Here is a 17,322-nt window from a genome sequence, read left to right on the forward strand (position 1 = left end):
AAACAAGAAAAATTCATACAATACTGTCCACAGAGAAACAAAGATTTAATTTTATAGAAAATTTTGGGGAAGTATTTCGCGACGTCCAACCTCTAGATGTCGCTACTTTTAGCTTATTTTGATTGCTTCACTATTCCTTAGGAAAGAAGCTATGCGACGCCCTTTCTTCTTGGATCAATAGTTACAGCTCTAATATAATATTAACTTCTGAATGCAAAACTGTTAAGAAAGGATTAACAAATGTTTAATACACAAGGAATTTTGGTGTAAAATTTATTACCCAAGTAAGAACAAATTTGTTAAAGTGTCATCAATTTAATAACTACCTTGAAGGGTTCTTTTCATTAAATAAAAAAAGTGTAATTATCCATATAAATATATTGGCTTAAGGCTATTTAATCAAGATAGTTTGGATTTTGTCTTTTGGGTCTATTAGAGCTCATAGATTCAGAAATATACAATCTTCGGCTAGTATGTTTGATAAATCATTTGAAGCGCTCAACATAAGTTTAACTCTAAAGAGGATGAATATGAGGGGTCTTTAGATAATTTACATTCTATACTAACGGGGGATGACTTTATAACTTCAATTCTTATGTCCCTATATGAATAAACGAGTCAAGGCAATATCTTGCCCAAGAAAATTGTTTTATTATACTGTCAGTAGGTCTCTGAGCTATCTTTTATTTTATCCCGCAATATTGTCACGTCGATAATATAACATATTTTTGTCAAATATCTTTAAAAAATGAAAATTTAAAACCTTTTAATTTTAACAGATAATATGGTGCGTTATATACTTTTGGAACACTAGTCGACAGAATTTTAATAAGAAAAAACTCAAAGTTTGCTTTCAGTATAAGAAAACAAAAAGACAGAACTCTGATAGGTCTCTAATAGATTAAATTGACGGCACTAAAACAAATATGGAAAAGGGAACTGACTCGAGGAATAATTTTGATTGGTTCCAAATTTCTTTATTTATAATATTTATATTTTATAGATATATTTATTTTTACAGGTTATATTTATTTCATTCATTGAATTTTATTTAATAAATTATAGCGACCTTGAGGCATATCGAATCTTACATAGTGGAATAACGGTCTACAAAATACCAGCAGCGCCAACTAGGACATGGTAACGAATAGCTGGCAACCCCGAGACGTTTATCTGGGAGATTATTGAAGGGTATTTTCATTGATTCAGTATCTGACCACCGTTCAGTTTAGACGTGCCACCATCGACTGCCCAAGCCTCGTCACCAGGTCTATTTTGTACTTTCCATATTTTTATATTACTTCGATAAATAACGGTCACATAATGTAAACCACCACTGTTTCATTTCGTTTTACCTCCTAAAACATATATATTAAAGAATGTATTTCAGAAGTTAAATAATTTTTTATTTAAATTTTATTGGTCAATTAAACGTGACGTCTTGGCTATCACGTGCCGCATCTGCGTGGCAAACTTCGTCATAGTTCAAAACTCCATCAAAATCAAGTTTCTTGAATGACCGATATAATCATCTGAATGTTGGGCAAAACAAAACTTCGCCAGAGACCCCTTTTCTCTCCATTACTCTATAACTCTGTCAGAGATTCTCGATATAAACATACAACTTCCAAAAAACTTCAGTGTTCAATACGCAATTAGTTTTGAAGGAAGTCACTAATAATCTCCCTCGTAACCAGACTCTGGAACGCAACATCACGGGTAAGTTAACAATATGTCAGCGTAATGTACCCGACGCAGTCCCGTATCGCTTTCAATTTCAAATATCTATATTAGCATCTCACTTATTAAAGCTGACGGTAATGTAATTCAATCGAGTGAGCTTTGAATTAAGCGGGTAATTGATATAAAGCCGTGAGCTTCGTCACTTAGGAATGGACATATGCGAGATAATTTCGGAAAGGTTAACAAGCTTATTACATATAAATTGATTTGTTATATATTCCGGTAATAAACATTATTTCATTAAATAGAAACTGTTTGTTTTTTTCAATTAATGATTATAATTAATGATTATATATTAGAAATGGATTCTATTGTTCTGAAAATTCAACTTCAATTCCTGTAACGTTTTGCGAATTATACGAGTTTAAATGAGGAACCCACAGAGAAAATAGAGATTTAACTTTATAGGAAATTTCAGACAAATGTTTCACGACATCCAATATCTAGATGTCACTAACAGGTCAATTGCGTCCCCGGGCTACTATTGTTTTTTTTATTCAACATAATTCCCTTGGTGAAGCAGCACTTTCTTTTTCTTCAAATGCGGCCGTTTCTCGGCGATTTCGTCCTTCAAACGGTCCAATAACGCTATGTAATAGTCGCTATTGATGGTCCTTCCTTTTTCAAGAAAGTCAGTGAAAATTATTCCATGCGCATCCCAAAATACAGACGCCATAAACTTGCCAGCCGACTGTTGCGTTTTCCCGTGTTTTGGAACAGGTTCATCGTGTGTAGTCCACTCGAATGACTGTCGATTGGACTTCGGAGTGAAGTCATGGAGCCATTCATCCACTGTCACATATCGACGCAAAAACTCCGGTTTATTACGCTTGATCATCTTCATACACTGCTCCGAATATTCAAGTCGTCGTTATTTTTGGTCAAAAGTGAGCTGGCGCGGCACCCACTTTGCACAGAGCTTTCTAATACCCAAATATTCGTGAATGATATGATCTACACAATCAGTTGACATCTTTAAAGTGTCTGCTGTTTCATTCAATTTCAATTTAGGTCATTCAAAATCATTTTGTCGAATTTTTTAATGCTTTCGTCGGTAACCACTTCTTTTGGGTGTCCACTGCGTTCACCGTCATGGGTGCTCATTTCACCGCATCTAAACTTAGCATACCAATCCTTGATGGTCGATTTTCTAGGGGCAGTGTCCGAAAACTCGGCATCAAGCCAAGTTTTTGCTTCAATTGTATGTTTTCCCTTCAAAAAGTAATATTTTATCAACACGTGAAATTCCTTTTTAAACATTTTTTTCACGATAACAAAAATTGCTTCACTTAAAATGCTATAATTCACAAACTAATAATCCGATAGCTATCGAATTTATACACGTATCTTTTGAGGGTTAGGGCTAACTAAAAAACGTATGGATTTAATTCTAGTAACGCCATCTATGTGCCAGGCCGGCTACTTTTCAATTGACTTGTTACTTTGTATTTATTACTTGTTTTAGTCGTTTAATCTTTTAGCGTTTTTCTACGTTTTAGTTATCAAATTATGATCAAAATTACTTCCTAATAATGCATGTTCGTTCTAAGGAATATTACCAGGTATACAGTATGCTAAATAACGAAACATCGTTTTATTTTCAAAGATATTCCGACTTCTATTTAAAAAATAAATAAATCATGTAAAAAAACGCCAAATTATCGGGATTGAGCATGTGTGGTGTATGACTCAGCATTGTTTTTAGACTTTTGTGTATAAACATATAGTGTTATTTAGAAAGTTAATCTATTTTTCATCCCTTTATCCACAAATAGGCGATTGTTATAAAAATATTGGCCAAAAATAACATTTAAAACATTTAAATAGTGTTAAATTGCATAGCATTTTAAAAATGCACTTGTTAAAAGTAGCATCGACTGTGTTAAAAGGTAATTTATTTAAAGAAATATATTTTGGCTAAGTAGTCAAATCAATATGTTAGCAACAACGGCTACCTAACCAAGACAGTTTTTTGTTTTGGATCTATTAGAAATCCTGAAGCCAAAAATATACATGCCTCAACAATTATTTTAAAAAAGACCATAAATTTGTGTTTATAATCTGTCATAGCTAACTCTCTAGACCAGGATGGTATAAGGTTTATAAAGGCAAGACAATATCTCATACCAACAAACTGATTCAGCGTGATATCCCCTTAGAACTTATAACGAGTTTGATTTGGAGTGTTAGTGCAAAGTACTCTGAAAGACTATTAGTGCATCCCATTGCACTCGCCAAACAGTTAAATGTGCGCGATGGATAGGCTTTAAAATAAGTTAGAATAGTATCTAGAATAAGATTTAGATTATAAGTTGTATAGTAGATCACTTACTGATGATACTTACAGGTGATCTTCAACATGTCAGGATTGTTATATTATATAACTGAAATCATATAATGATACTTATTGCCTACAGGCAGATTGTTAACGTTCTAGGAGATTTAAAATAAAACTTAGCGACTCCGTCAAGATTGTTTTATTACACTGTGTGTAGATTTTTAAACTATCTGCTTTACTTTTATTAATTTTGTTGGCAGATTCTACAATGTTAATTATTTCGCAGTAATTTTACGCAAATTTGATTAAAAATATAAATTTTAAACATTTTCGATGTATAATACGTAATGTATATATGAAATGTATATAGATACTATTATATATTGCCCAGTTAGGGTAATAAAACTATTAGGAGAAACAGATATTACTTTTTCCCCACTATTGTAGAATAAGAAGCCAAGGAAAAAAGAAAAACTAAAATTAAAAAGGAAAAACAGGAAGAATGTTAAAAATAAAGGACACAGGGAAGGCTTAAAAGAAGAAGTCCTATTTTCCTCTTAATATCTATAATATAGTAAAACAATACCTTAAAAAGCCATAATAATAACACTAATTATTGATAGTTTATTTTCATCAAACCTTCATCAGTATAAATCGGTATCGACATTTGAACATAGACCCATCAACATATCCCACGGATTACTTAACAAAGTCTGTAGCTGTTGAATTCTGGCCTCTTCTTTTTCGTCGATGATTTCAATGGTCTGCGATGACTGCCACGTTTCTTTCGGTTGTAGAGTTATTTCGCTTCTGAGAAATCCATTACCAACCTTTAATATATTTTTAATAATAATAAAATAACAGTAACAATAAAATAATAGTAGACCCAGGTGTTAATCATCGTTAATCGACTTCTGGGTCTTGCTAAAACTGCTTAAATGCTCAAAATATATTACACCTACCAAACATTCATTATTATAGTTTATTTAATAGCCACTCGTACATAAATCTACCTATTCGGTAAGGACAGGTCTACTTTCCTGTAAAGATTCTGAATTATTATGATATGTGCCAGTACAATTAAGAAATAACAAGATATTAAAATAATACTAGAGGGTCTCAAAAGACCAGAATATTGAGCAATAACTCTTAGTTAATTACAAAAAATAAAGTATAACAAACTAATAAACACTACAAACTAATATAATTTTTCAAATAAAAGAGCCAATGCACGTCATAGATGACGTCGAAAAACTGCCAAACGCAGTTCGTAAAAATGTAAAATTCGTTTTAAACTCGAAAAACTAGAAAAAGATTTTCCTTCTCAATTTACACTAGCTAAATGTAGATATATTGCTGTCTGATGCATCTGAACAATGTAATCGTATCAGCATTACAATTCGTTTTAGATTGGTGTAAGGGAGCCATGTTGCCAAATGTCTGCAAAATTCATTAAAACATTATATCGGCAACATTGCTTCTATGTAAATAATGCGACTCCTATGAATTTCCCAGTTTATATGCCATCTGACAGAAACCGACGAACTTTAAAGAGGATTATGACCAGACAACACAAAAGTACCGCGACCAAAGTGACACCACGACTGAATACTCACTCTTTCAATAAAAAAAAACTGGGGAAAAGGGCTGGGGGTGGTAAACACTTTATAATGGTCAGCACTAAGCTACGAAAGAAGTAGTACAATGATCATAAAACCTAGACACTTAAAGATTAAAAGAATATGGCATAGTTCGATGAATTATCGTTTACATCTTCTCTACAAACGGCAGGTTTATGTATGGAGAACCCAAAAGAAAACTTACCATTCGGAGTGACTGCTTTCTACAATTAAGCATGTTTCCGTTATGATTTGTCATATTTCCGTCTCATTTATATTACAGCGGATTATTGCAGGTGAATATGTCGACATCCCCGATGATAAACCTCTTACTAACACTAACTAAATGACTAACATATTGCCGCCAAACACTTCCATGGTTCAAGATGATGATGTGCCCATACACACAGTCAAAAAGGTTCAGTCTTGATTTGATGAACATCAGAAAAAGCAAATGGTGCTTCAAAACATTATTAATAAATAAATATTGTGTATATATCAGGTGTTCATTTTATTTCCCAACCCCTGTACACCACGAAACACTAAAACAGACGCCTGAAACCGAACTAAAATTCAAGGTAGATGCGGCAAAATTGCAATGTTTCGACGTCACAAACATCGAAGATGCATTACAAAAAAACTTTGAATTGATAGCTGCATCCTCTAAACTCAAAAATCGGCTCCAGAGACATTTGTTTTGGGTGGATTGAAAAGACTAGAGAAATTGTAGGAAACTCTACATTCATTTACGTTTCATTTCAGTTGTCTCATTATGTTTTGATCACATTAACACCATTTTTCTAAACCAGATATGATTACGTACCCCTAAACAATGCAGATACTCATTTTTGTTGTGTAATGAGTCTTCTGGCACGAGACGTCCACTTTCATCCCATGGATTATAAATAAGGACGTCATTATCGTCCTTGCATGTAATTCTCAGTTTTAAACCGTCTCTGCTCATATTTGAAACTTCTACCACTTCCGGAACTTCTAAAAATACCTGTTTTAAATGAAACAAAAGCATTACTAGAGTTTTCGTAAGTTACAATGATTTCCCCTTTTAATCCATCGTCATATCCTTTACGCAATATAACAGGCGCGGCAAAAATCCCGCTACCATTTTGATTGCGAGTCATCTTGGTTATATGACGTTTAACTCGTCCTTGTAGTCCAAATTTTATTATCGATAAATATACGCCACAAGAACAAGCAAAAATAGTAACAATATCTATTGAAAATAATCGTTCCATTATTACCACTCAGCGGAAATTGCGTCAAGGATATCCTAAAACTCTAGTGCCTCACAAAATCACAATTTATCGTTTACATGCGAATTTTCGACAGTACGGTACGACAGCATATAGGTCTCGTTCTGGAAGACAACGGACGTCTCGTAACGCTGAAAATGGGGGTCTGGTGTGCGATAATATTTCAAAGTCTCCAGAAACATCAATTTGGAGACGTGGTTCCCAGTTACACATTTCTGCACGTAGTTTAAGGAGAATTTTGAAAACTGATTTTGAAAATGTTCCCATACAAAATTCAATTAGTCCAAAAATTATTACCGAGAGATCCTGATCAACGAGTTGAGCACAGTAATGCAATCCTAAGACTGTCTGGTGAAATTGAAGATTTTTTGTCTATATTAATGAGCGATGAAGCCCATTTTCTTCTCAGTGGCCACGTTAATAATCAAAACAGTTGATTTTGGGGAACACAGAATCCTCAATTAATTAATGCTACATTATTGCATCCGCTAAAAATAACTATATGGTGTCGTATTCATGCTGGAAACATTATTGGTCCCTATTTTTTTGAAAATGACCAAGGTGTTGCATTTACTGTTACTGCTGAACGGTGCCAAGTCATGATTCGAAATTTTCTTGTGCCTGAAATGGAAGAGCAAGAACTGGATGACATGTGGTTTTAGCAAGATGTGGCCACAGCACGCACAGATTGTTCAACAATTCAATTATTGAATCAAGTTTTTTCCACGAAGACTGATTCCGGAAAGCGGCGATTTGGCATGGCCAGCCAGATCTCCGGATTTAACATCACCAGACTTTTTCTTATGGAGTTTACTAAAATCAAAAGTTTATGTCAATAAGCCCCAAACGATTCAACATCTTAATGACAATATTCGTTATGAAATTGAAGCAATTCAGCCTCAGGTATCGTAGGATGTCATGAAAAATGCCTTAAAAAGCCGATAGTTGCATAGCGAATCGCGGTCACCATTTAGCCGATATAATATTTTAATCATAAGGAAAAAAAATGTAAATACTCAATAAACTTTTTATGAAAACCCAAACTTACTTATCTTTTCTCTGAGTAAAGTTATAAGCAATCAAAATGATAGCGGGCATTTTGCCCCACGTTGTATGTCTCATAACGTGCCACTATCTTTCATACTTACGTCTAAATATTCCCTTTCTATTTTAATGTATTCCCTGTTCGGATCCGGATTTATAGGTGTTTTATCCTTTTGATTCAAACGGACATATTTGCATTTAGAAAGGCCCGATATGATGCAATGCATAATATTTTCCACTCTAAATATGGAGTGTCGCAAGATCGTAAAGGAGAATGGAAAATAGTTACAAGTGTTTTCCACAGTTATGGATATGTTTAGGTTGTTTCTGCCAAGGGTAATCTAAAAAATAGGAACATATTTAAAATGGTAAATAGGTTTTCTAAAGAAAATATAAAATATATTACTTTGATGTACAATCCCCGGCCTGACACATAGATGGCAGTACTAGAATTAAATTCATATGTTTTTTAGATAGCCCTAACCCTCAAAAGATGCGTGTATAAATTTAAGAGCTGTCGGATCATTAGTTTGTGAATTATAGCATTTCGCGTGTTGATAAAATATTGCTTTTTGAAAGGAAAAAATACAGTTGAGACAAAAACTTGGCTTGATGCCGAGTTTCCGGACACTGCCCGAGGAAAATCAACCATCAAGGATTGGTATGATAAGTTTGGACTTGGTGACATGAGCATCGAAAACGGTGAACGCAGTGGACGCCCAAAAGAGGTTGTTACCAGCGAAAACATTTAAAAAATCCACAAAATAATTTTGCATGACCGTAAATTGAAAAAAAAAGATATCAACTGAATATGTACATCATATTATTCACGAATATTTGGATATGAGAAAGCTCTGCGCAAAGTGGGTGCCGCGCAAGCTCACTTTTGACAAAAAACAACGACGAGTTGATGATTCGGAGTAGTGTTTGAAGATGACAATATCCAATCGACAGTCATCTGAGTAGACTGCACACGATGAACCCGCTCCAAAGCGTGGGAAAACGCAACAGTCGGCTGGCAACGTTATCTCGTCTATATTTTGGGATGCGCATGAAATTATTTTTATTGACTAACTTGAAAAGACCATCAACAGCGACTATTACATAGCGTTATTGGACCATTTGAACCACGACAATTCACCAAGACAATGCACCGTGTCAGAAGTCAGTGAAAACGACGACAAAAATCCATGAATTGGGCTTCGAATTGCTTCCTCATCCACTGTATCCCAAATCTGGCCCCCAGCGACTATTTCCTGTTCTCAGATCTCAAAAGAATGCTCGCTGGAAGAAATGTTCGTCAAATGAAGAAGTGATCGCCGAAACTGAGGCCTATTTTGTAGCAAAGGACAAATCGTACTACAAAAATGGTATCGATAAATTGGAGGGTCGCTATAATCAGTGTATCACCCTTGAAGGGAATTATACTGAATAAAAAAACTAATTTTGCCAAAAGAATGTGTTTTATTATGGTAGGCCGGGGACTTTTCAAGCGACCTGTTATATTGACTGTAAAGCAGCCATTCTTTAATGTCGCCCTTTTTTCGCAAAATAAATTACTTAAAAGTCGATTTTAAATTCAATTATTACACTGTTTCGGCCAAAATGAAAAACTCATTATATCCCCGTGTTCGGTTTATCTCGCTCTCGTCCCAAAACCCAATAATACTTTTTTAATTTCATCCGGATTTAATTGCTAATTAAACGAATCTTGAAGAACGTCTACACGTGGCCATTAAATTTGGATCGGGCATTAACTCTATCGCAGGCTGGATAATGGAAATCGGCCATCGACTACCTTTCCTTGCGATTCACGATAAAGAGAACAATAAAAAGTATACGAATAATTATTGATATTATAGAGGAAACAATCGAGTTATAACGGCGGATGAAGGACGAAATTAATGCCCCAGATATGGTTTCAAGAAATTCCCCCAACCTACGCGCATTTTAAACAGAAAATAGAGCGAAACAAACAAAAACAAAAACCAAATTGGCCGAGCTTGTTTAAGATTTCTTTATATAAAACAAGGATTTGGACGTGGGAGGAGAGATTACACAAGAAAATTGACGTGATACTTAATAATGAAGAACTTCTCACTGTCAATATCAACAATCTATAATTGGGATTCGGAGGAATGTCTTTTCGACTAATAATCAGATGTTGCTAACACGGCATCTTGCACATTGCCGCCAATGACGACACTAAGTTGGATTCTACTAGGAATTGTTCTTGACACGTCTCTTTAAACCAATTCTTGAAGAAAGTCTGAATTCATTGCGGCAAATATTTCAAATTTAGAATGTATAAATAAATACTCGGCGATTGGTGAAGTATTGAGTTATTTGGGTACAAAATCGAAAAGAAAGTCAATGAAGTACAGACAAAGTGGACAAAATAATATGAACATCTGATATATAACAATTGAAAAGTCCCCGACCTGACACATAGATGGCGTTGCTAAAATTAAATCCATATGTCTTTTTGTTTAGTTTGTGAATTATAGCATTTTGAATGAAGCAACTTTTATTATTGTGAAAAAAAATGGATAAAATGGAATTTCGCGTGTAAAATATTGCCTTTTGAGGGGAAAAAATACAGTTGAAGCAAAAGTTCCATCATATCATTCACGAGTACTTGAGTATGAGAAAGCTCTGCGCAAAGTGGGTGCCGCGCGAGCTCACTTTTCACAAAAAACAACGACGGGTTGATGATTCAGAAAAGAGTTTCAAGATGATCAAGCGTAATAAACCCGAGTTTTTTCATCGATATGTGACAATGGATGAAACACGGCTCCATCATTTTACTCTGAAGTCCAATCGACAGTCATACGAGTGGACTGCACGCGATGAACCCGCTCCAAAGCGTGGGAAAACGCAGCGTTCGGCTGGCAAGGTTATGGCGTCTGTATTCTGGGATGCGCATGGAATTATTTTCATTAACTACCTTGAAAAGAAAGGACCATCAACAGCTACTATTACATGGCATTATTAGACCATTTGAAGGACGAAATCGCCGAGAAACGGTCGCATTAGAAGAAAAAAAAGTGCTGCTTCACCAAGAGAATGCACCGTGTCACAAGTCAGTGAAAACGAAGGCATCCATCCAAGCATATTCTCCAGATCTGGCTCCCAGAGGCTATTTCCTGTTCTCAGTCTCAAAAGAATCATCATCATCTCAAAATAATGCTCGCTGGGAATAAACTTTCGTCGAATGAAGAGGTAATCGCCAAAACTGAAGCCTATTTTGTTGGTAAAAAGTTGGAGGGTCGCTATAAGCAGTGTGTCACCCTTGAAGGGAATTAGGTTGAATAAAAAAACTAATTTTGCCAAAAAAAACGATTGACCTGTTATCTACTCGAATCTCGCATAATGAGACATTCTCAACACTTAAACCTATTTCGGCTGGAGGTCCCCAGGGTAATGCCTTGAGACTATATCTGCTCTATACTACTTATGTCCCAAAAACAAAAGAAACACTACTGGAAACATTTGCCAACAAGATATAATTCTGCCTAAGACTGTAGAAAAAGTACCAATAAACTAAACTAATAGACTAAAGGAAAATACAGTTTAATGGCTCCAAATCTGCCCATGTTAATTTTACGTTGCGGCAAAACGACAAACACCTAATTATATCACTTGACGGATGTTCGATTCCTCAAGCAGAATCAGCTAAATACATCGGAATATATCTCAATGGTAGGTTGAAACTGGAAACATCATGTTAGACAAAAAGCAGAGCAGATATATAGAACAGAGCTCAAAATGAAACAACTATACTAGTTAGTCGGAAGATACTCTCAACTTGATCTAAAATAAAAGAGATTGGTTTATCAGACAATCGTAAATCCAATTTGGACCTGCAAATGGAGTACTAACATAGGATTGCACTAAAACATCAAACCAACTAGTACATAACCAACAAAAATCTGCACGATGACCTCGCAGTCAAATGGATTTACGAAGTTATCCAAGATTTCGCCTTAAAACGTGAAATAAGGTTGCTAAATCACAGCAACGTTGGCAAGCAACGTGGAAGTAATACAGCTACTGAACAACACGCTGGGAATCAGAAGATTGAAGAGAACCAAACTACACGAATTTGTATAGTTTATAAATGTATTCTTAACTTTAGCTTAAATAGTTTCAGTTTATTTTAATTTGGGAAATACAGAGTGATGTATTAATCCCGTGCCCGTTATCATGGCAAAAGATATAATTCTGCCTAAGACTGTAGAAAAAGTACCAATAAACTAAACTAATAGATTGGCTATTATATAATATTGTATATTAATACAAGTACAACAGAATATAGTAATAAATTAAATTATAAATTAAAATTATACTAAGCGTATCTAATGTAAAACGCAATTAATAAAAAAATGAATAACTAGCCAACAAATAGGATATATGAGAGCAAAATTAAACCATAAACACTCGAAACGAACAAACATTTTCGCAAAGCCCTTAATAAAACACGCCATCGTGCAGTTAATTTTTAAATATTAATTACACTCCAAGATTATAATTTCACTCAGTTATGCAATAATTATATGTTATATCAACGCAAACATCCCGGGGTACACTGGAAATGATATAAAACAAGAAATCTCGTCATAAATTTCGGTTTGTAAACGATTAAATGCGCCCTGGCCAGTCATTCGGAACTAAATTTTCAGTTTCCACTTTTAACTGTAATAATTAATGTTTCGTATGCCCGCTCATAATTTGAATATAGCAGAATTGTTTATACCAAACATATTTTCAGGATTCGGCTTCAGAACGAAATACGTTATTTATTTATATAGTCTATTCAAAAATTTTTTGTACATACGTCATCAAGATGTTGTATGTATTGCCTGCCACAATTTGTAAATTCGTTTCAGAATCAGATAATATTTTCCTTCTCATTTATTTCTAGTTACAAAGAGACTTCTAGTTATGATTGAGTCTGTCTTCTATTCTGGTGGTATCCAAAAGCTGCACTATTTCAATATTCTCATGAGAATGGGGTCTTTCCTCGTGCCCCCTTGCAATTCTTTTGATTTCTTGACTGACTGTGGTTATCTGAAGGTCTTGATGTAGGTAATCAGTCCTATAGCATTTGGGTGCACCCACAATACCTCTCAAGACTTTGTTCTGAAACATTAGTATTTTATTTATGTTACTTCTTGCAGAACATCCCCATAATTGAAGTCCGTATGTCCATATAGATTTCAGTATTTGCTTATATAATAGCAATTTATTATGTACTGATAATTGCAATTTTCTTCCAATTAGCCAGTACATCTTTCTTTTCTTCTTTATATGTTCCTTCCAGCGAACTTTTGCATCTAGATTTACTCCGAGATATTTAGCGTTGTTGCTATATGGAATGATAGTATTATTTAATGTTATTGGTGCTTGTACGGTCTGTTTATAGGTGAACTGCACATATACAGATTTACTTTCATTAATTCTTATTTTCCAAGCTTGTGTCCAATTATTTATATTGTCACTTGCCTGTTGTAATTTTCGTGAGGCTTCTTCACTATTGTCTCCGACAGCTATAATAGCAGTATCATCAGCAAATGTAGGTATCGTAATATTCTCCAATTGTGGTATATCACAAGTGTAGAGTAGATAAAGTATTGGTCCCAGTACATTTCCTTATGGTACACCTGCTTTAGCTTTTTTTTATTGTAGAGTAAGCTAATTCTTGTTTGAACATTCTGGTTGTAATGCATTTTCTGTAGTTTATAACAAGGCCTTCATGCCAAACCTTATCGAAGACTTGTGCTACATCGAAGAGTATAGCTGAGCATCCTTTTTTACTTTCGTAGGCTTTTTCAATAACATCTGTTATTCTGTGTGTTATCTACTCAATTGTTGAATGCTTGTTAATAAACCCCTCTGGTGTGTTGGTATTGGGTTTTTTCCCTCTATGTATTGTATTTAATGAGCATAATTATAAGCTGACTTTATAAATAATTGTATATTATTATGAGTGACCAATAACAATAAGCGGTAATAGTCATCAACACCGTCGAACGTATTTCCAAATTCAGTTTATAAAAATGTAAAATCCCTTTTAAATTCTGAGCATTTTTCTTTCTCATTTATAACTGCCGTGAGGAATAAAGAGACACAATGCTGTCTCAATAGTTCGAACACGTAAACTAAATCTACCCATATGACATTCACCCTTTGTAGAAGAACATGTCCCTCAGTAAAAGTTTTTTTGTACATACGTCATCAAGATGTTTAATGTATTGCCTGCCACAATTTGTAAATTCGTTTCAAAATCAGACAATATTTTCCTTCTCATTTTATTCTAGTTAAAAAGAGACACAATGCTGTCTCATTAGTTCGAACACGTAAACAAAATCTACCCATATAACATTCACCCTTTGTAGGACAACATGTCCCTCAGTAGAATAATAATGAACTTCCGCAAGCAGACAACGTTAAATATCTGGGGATGCACTAAAACATATAGTGACAAAACGCAAACAGCTTGGGCTTAAACTAAACCAAATGTATTGGCTGATAGGGCGTAAATCTATATTATCATTAGATAACAAGGTTTTGCTGTATAAGTCAATACTTAGTCCAATTTGGACCTATTGTATTGAACTGTGGGGTACTACAAGCAAATTTAAGTTCCAGAATAAAGTGTTGCGAGTCATTAGAATAAGTACTAGGAAAGACTATTAGTGCATCTCAATGCACTCGCCAAACCGTTAAAATAGAGTGAGATTTAATAATCTCTAGAATAAGTTAGAATATTCTTTGGAATCAGTTAGGATAGACATTAAAATAAGTTGTACAGCAGATAACTTACTGAGTGATCTTCTACATGTCAGGATGGTTATATTATATAACAGACATCATATAATAATACTTATTGCCCACGGGCAAATTGTTGACGTTCTAAAAGATTAATTAAAAAAAACGTAAACGAATGAGCCTGTCAAAGTCGTCCGCTTGTCAGACTTATGCAAAATTTTTGACATCAATACTGATAAGAGGTTATAACTCTAACCTATAAACTATTGTGACTGTATAATTAACTGTAGTTTTTAAATGTACCATAATGTTAAAGTAAGTTATATTTGATAAGATTTTTGTTTAATTATGTTATTTTGATTATGTTATTTTCATACTTTTTACCATTTTCTTTAAAACTTTAAACGATTATAACTATAATATATCACAAGAAAAAATGGAACTAATTAAAAGTATTATTACAAAAGGTCATATTTAATAATATTTAAAAGCCGAATTTAACAAAAATCGACTTAAATAAGTGGTGGAAACATTAATTGTTTTGTTTCTTGGTCCATTAAATCGAATAACCATTAAAGAAATATAGTCATTTAAGACCGATTGTTATATGATCCTTTCTATTTTATTAGAAACAAAAATAAATGTACATATCTATCTACCTTGTTGCTAATCTTAAACTTGTAATTCCAAATTGATTTAGTATACTCGGTCTCTGTAAGGCACAATGTAATTTCAATATCCCCGTTCTCTACACGGACAGGTAATTTTTCTACAGTCCACGATACATATCTGGCAAATCCATGTTTGGGACCCTTAACTCGTCGACCAAAGTATGGAAAGGTATATTTAATTCCACCCCTAAAAAGGATCAATATAAAATATAAGTTATATTGAACCTGTAAAAAATGCTTGAAGAAAATATATTAAATTACCGATATTCACTAACTGAATATTAAAGATATCACCTTATTGATGAGAGATGATCGAAAGTGGTTTTATCTTTCAGATATAGTAGTTCCTTGTTATTTACTCTCCATGACAGAATTGTACCCCCATGTAGATGTATGGTACACGTGGTATAATTACCTCTATTTAGAACTAATATGTCACCCCGATACTCATAATCATCAAACATTTTTTAGCATTGCACTTGCTGTCAAAATGTACAAGTCAGCATGACACCGTACAAGCTAACTTGTGTAACAACCAACTAGAAAATATTTGTAGCAGTTTACACCTTAGTACAAGACTGAAACATTTTAAATGGACATATCACAAATCGTACATTTATTGTTCGAAAAAATAACACGTCAATTGAAAAGTCTTTTTTATTGACCTATTATATTAAAGCCAAATGTTTTTTTATTCAATATAATTCCCTTCGATAGTGATATACTGATTATAGCGACCCTCCAACTTTTCGATACCATTTTTGTAGTACGATTTGTCCTTGGCTTCAAAACAGGCCTCAGTTTCGGCAATCACCTCTTCATTCAACAAATTTTTTTTCCTAGCGAGCATTCTTTTGAGATCTGAGAAGAGGAAATAGTCGCTGGCGGCCAGATCTGGAGAATACGGTGGATGAGGAAGCAATTCTTAGCCCATTCATGGATTTTTGACACGGTGCATTGTCTTGGTGAAGCAGCACTATCTTTTTCTTCAAATGCGGTCGTTTTTCGGCGATGTCGTCCTTCAAACGGTCCAATAACGTTATGTAATAGTCGCTGTTGATGGTCCTTCCTTTTTCAAGGTAGTCATTGAAAATTATTCCATGTGCATCTCAAAATACAGACACCATAACCTTGCCAGCCGACTGTTGCGTTTTCCCGCGCGTTGGAGTGGGTTCGTCGTGTGCAGTCCACTAGGATAACTGTCTATTGGACTTCGAAGTGAAATGATGGAGCCATGTCATTTGTCCATTGTCACATATCGACGCAAATACTCGGGTTTATTACACTTGATCATCCTCAAACACTGCTCCGAATCATTAACTTGTCGTTGTTTTTGGTCAAAAGTGAGCTGGCGCGGCAGTCACTTTGCACAGAGCTTTCTCATACTCAAATATTCGTAAATGATATGATGTACACATTCAGTTGAAATCCTTAGAGTGGTCTTCGCGAAATTCCTTTTTATCCATTTTTTTTCACAATAACAACAGCTGTTTCACTCAAAATGCTATAATTCACAAAGTAATGATCCGACAGCTGTCAAATATACATATAGATTTAATTCTGGTAGTGTCATCTATGTGTCAGGCCGGAGACATTTTAATTGACCTGTTACATGTAGAATGACGAATTTCAAATTTCTAGGACACTATCGATCTTTTGCAAGGTTTAGAGGTACAAAACAAGTATAATACCATCTTAAGAACCGAAAAATGTCAATCTACGCTGATAGTCACCTAAATCCAAACACTGGCTAACTGTTAATAATGATGAAGATGACATTTTCAAAATATCGGCTTGAGAGTAGTTACCTACACACCTGGTATGAATAGATTAGTTTTTAAAACCAGGAAAAAGGCCATTTCATAATATGCAAGAATTAATATCATTATATACGATTTATCTGTTGTCAATAGACCCATTTGTCA

General features: G+C 34.3%; 1 protein-coding gene across 1 annotated transcript; it reads right to left on the reverse strand.

The window, feature by feature from the left end:
* Nucleotides 1-4,644: 4,644 nt before the first annotated feature.
* On the reverse strand, nt 4,645-15,888 carry LOC143202945 (uncharacterized). Its single transcript, XM_076414970.1, has 5 exons — nt 15,692-15,888; nt 15,386-15,584; nt 8,060-8,296; nt 6,464-6,643; nt 4,645-4,851 (listed from the first exon to the last, which is right to left on the reverse strand). The coding sequence occupies exons 1-5, from the start codon at nt 15,859-15,861 to the stop codon at nt 4,666-4,668; spliced, it is 972 nt and encodes a 323-aa protein (XP_076271085.1). The 5' UTR covers nt 15,862-15,888; the 3' UTR covers nt 4,645-4,665.
* Nucleotides 15,889-17,322: the final 1,434 nt, after the last annotated feature.

Source organism: Rhynchophorus ferrugineus, unplaced genomic scaffold (genome assembly GCF_030347505.1).
Source record: "Rhynchophorus ferrugineus isolate W39M unplaced genomic scaffold, kcgeb_rfMv2 rfM9, whole genome shotgun sequence".
Taxonomy (NCBI): Eukaryota; Metazoa; Arthropoda; class Insecta; order Coleoptera; family Curculionidae; genus Rhynchophorus; species Rhynchophorus ferrugineus.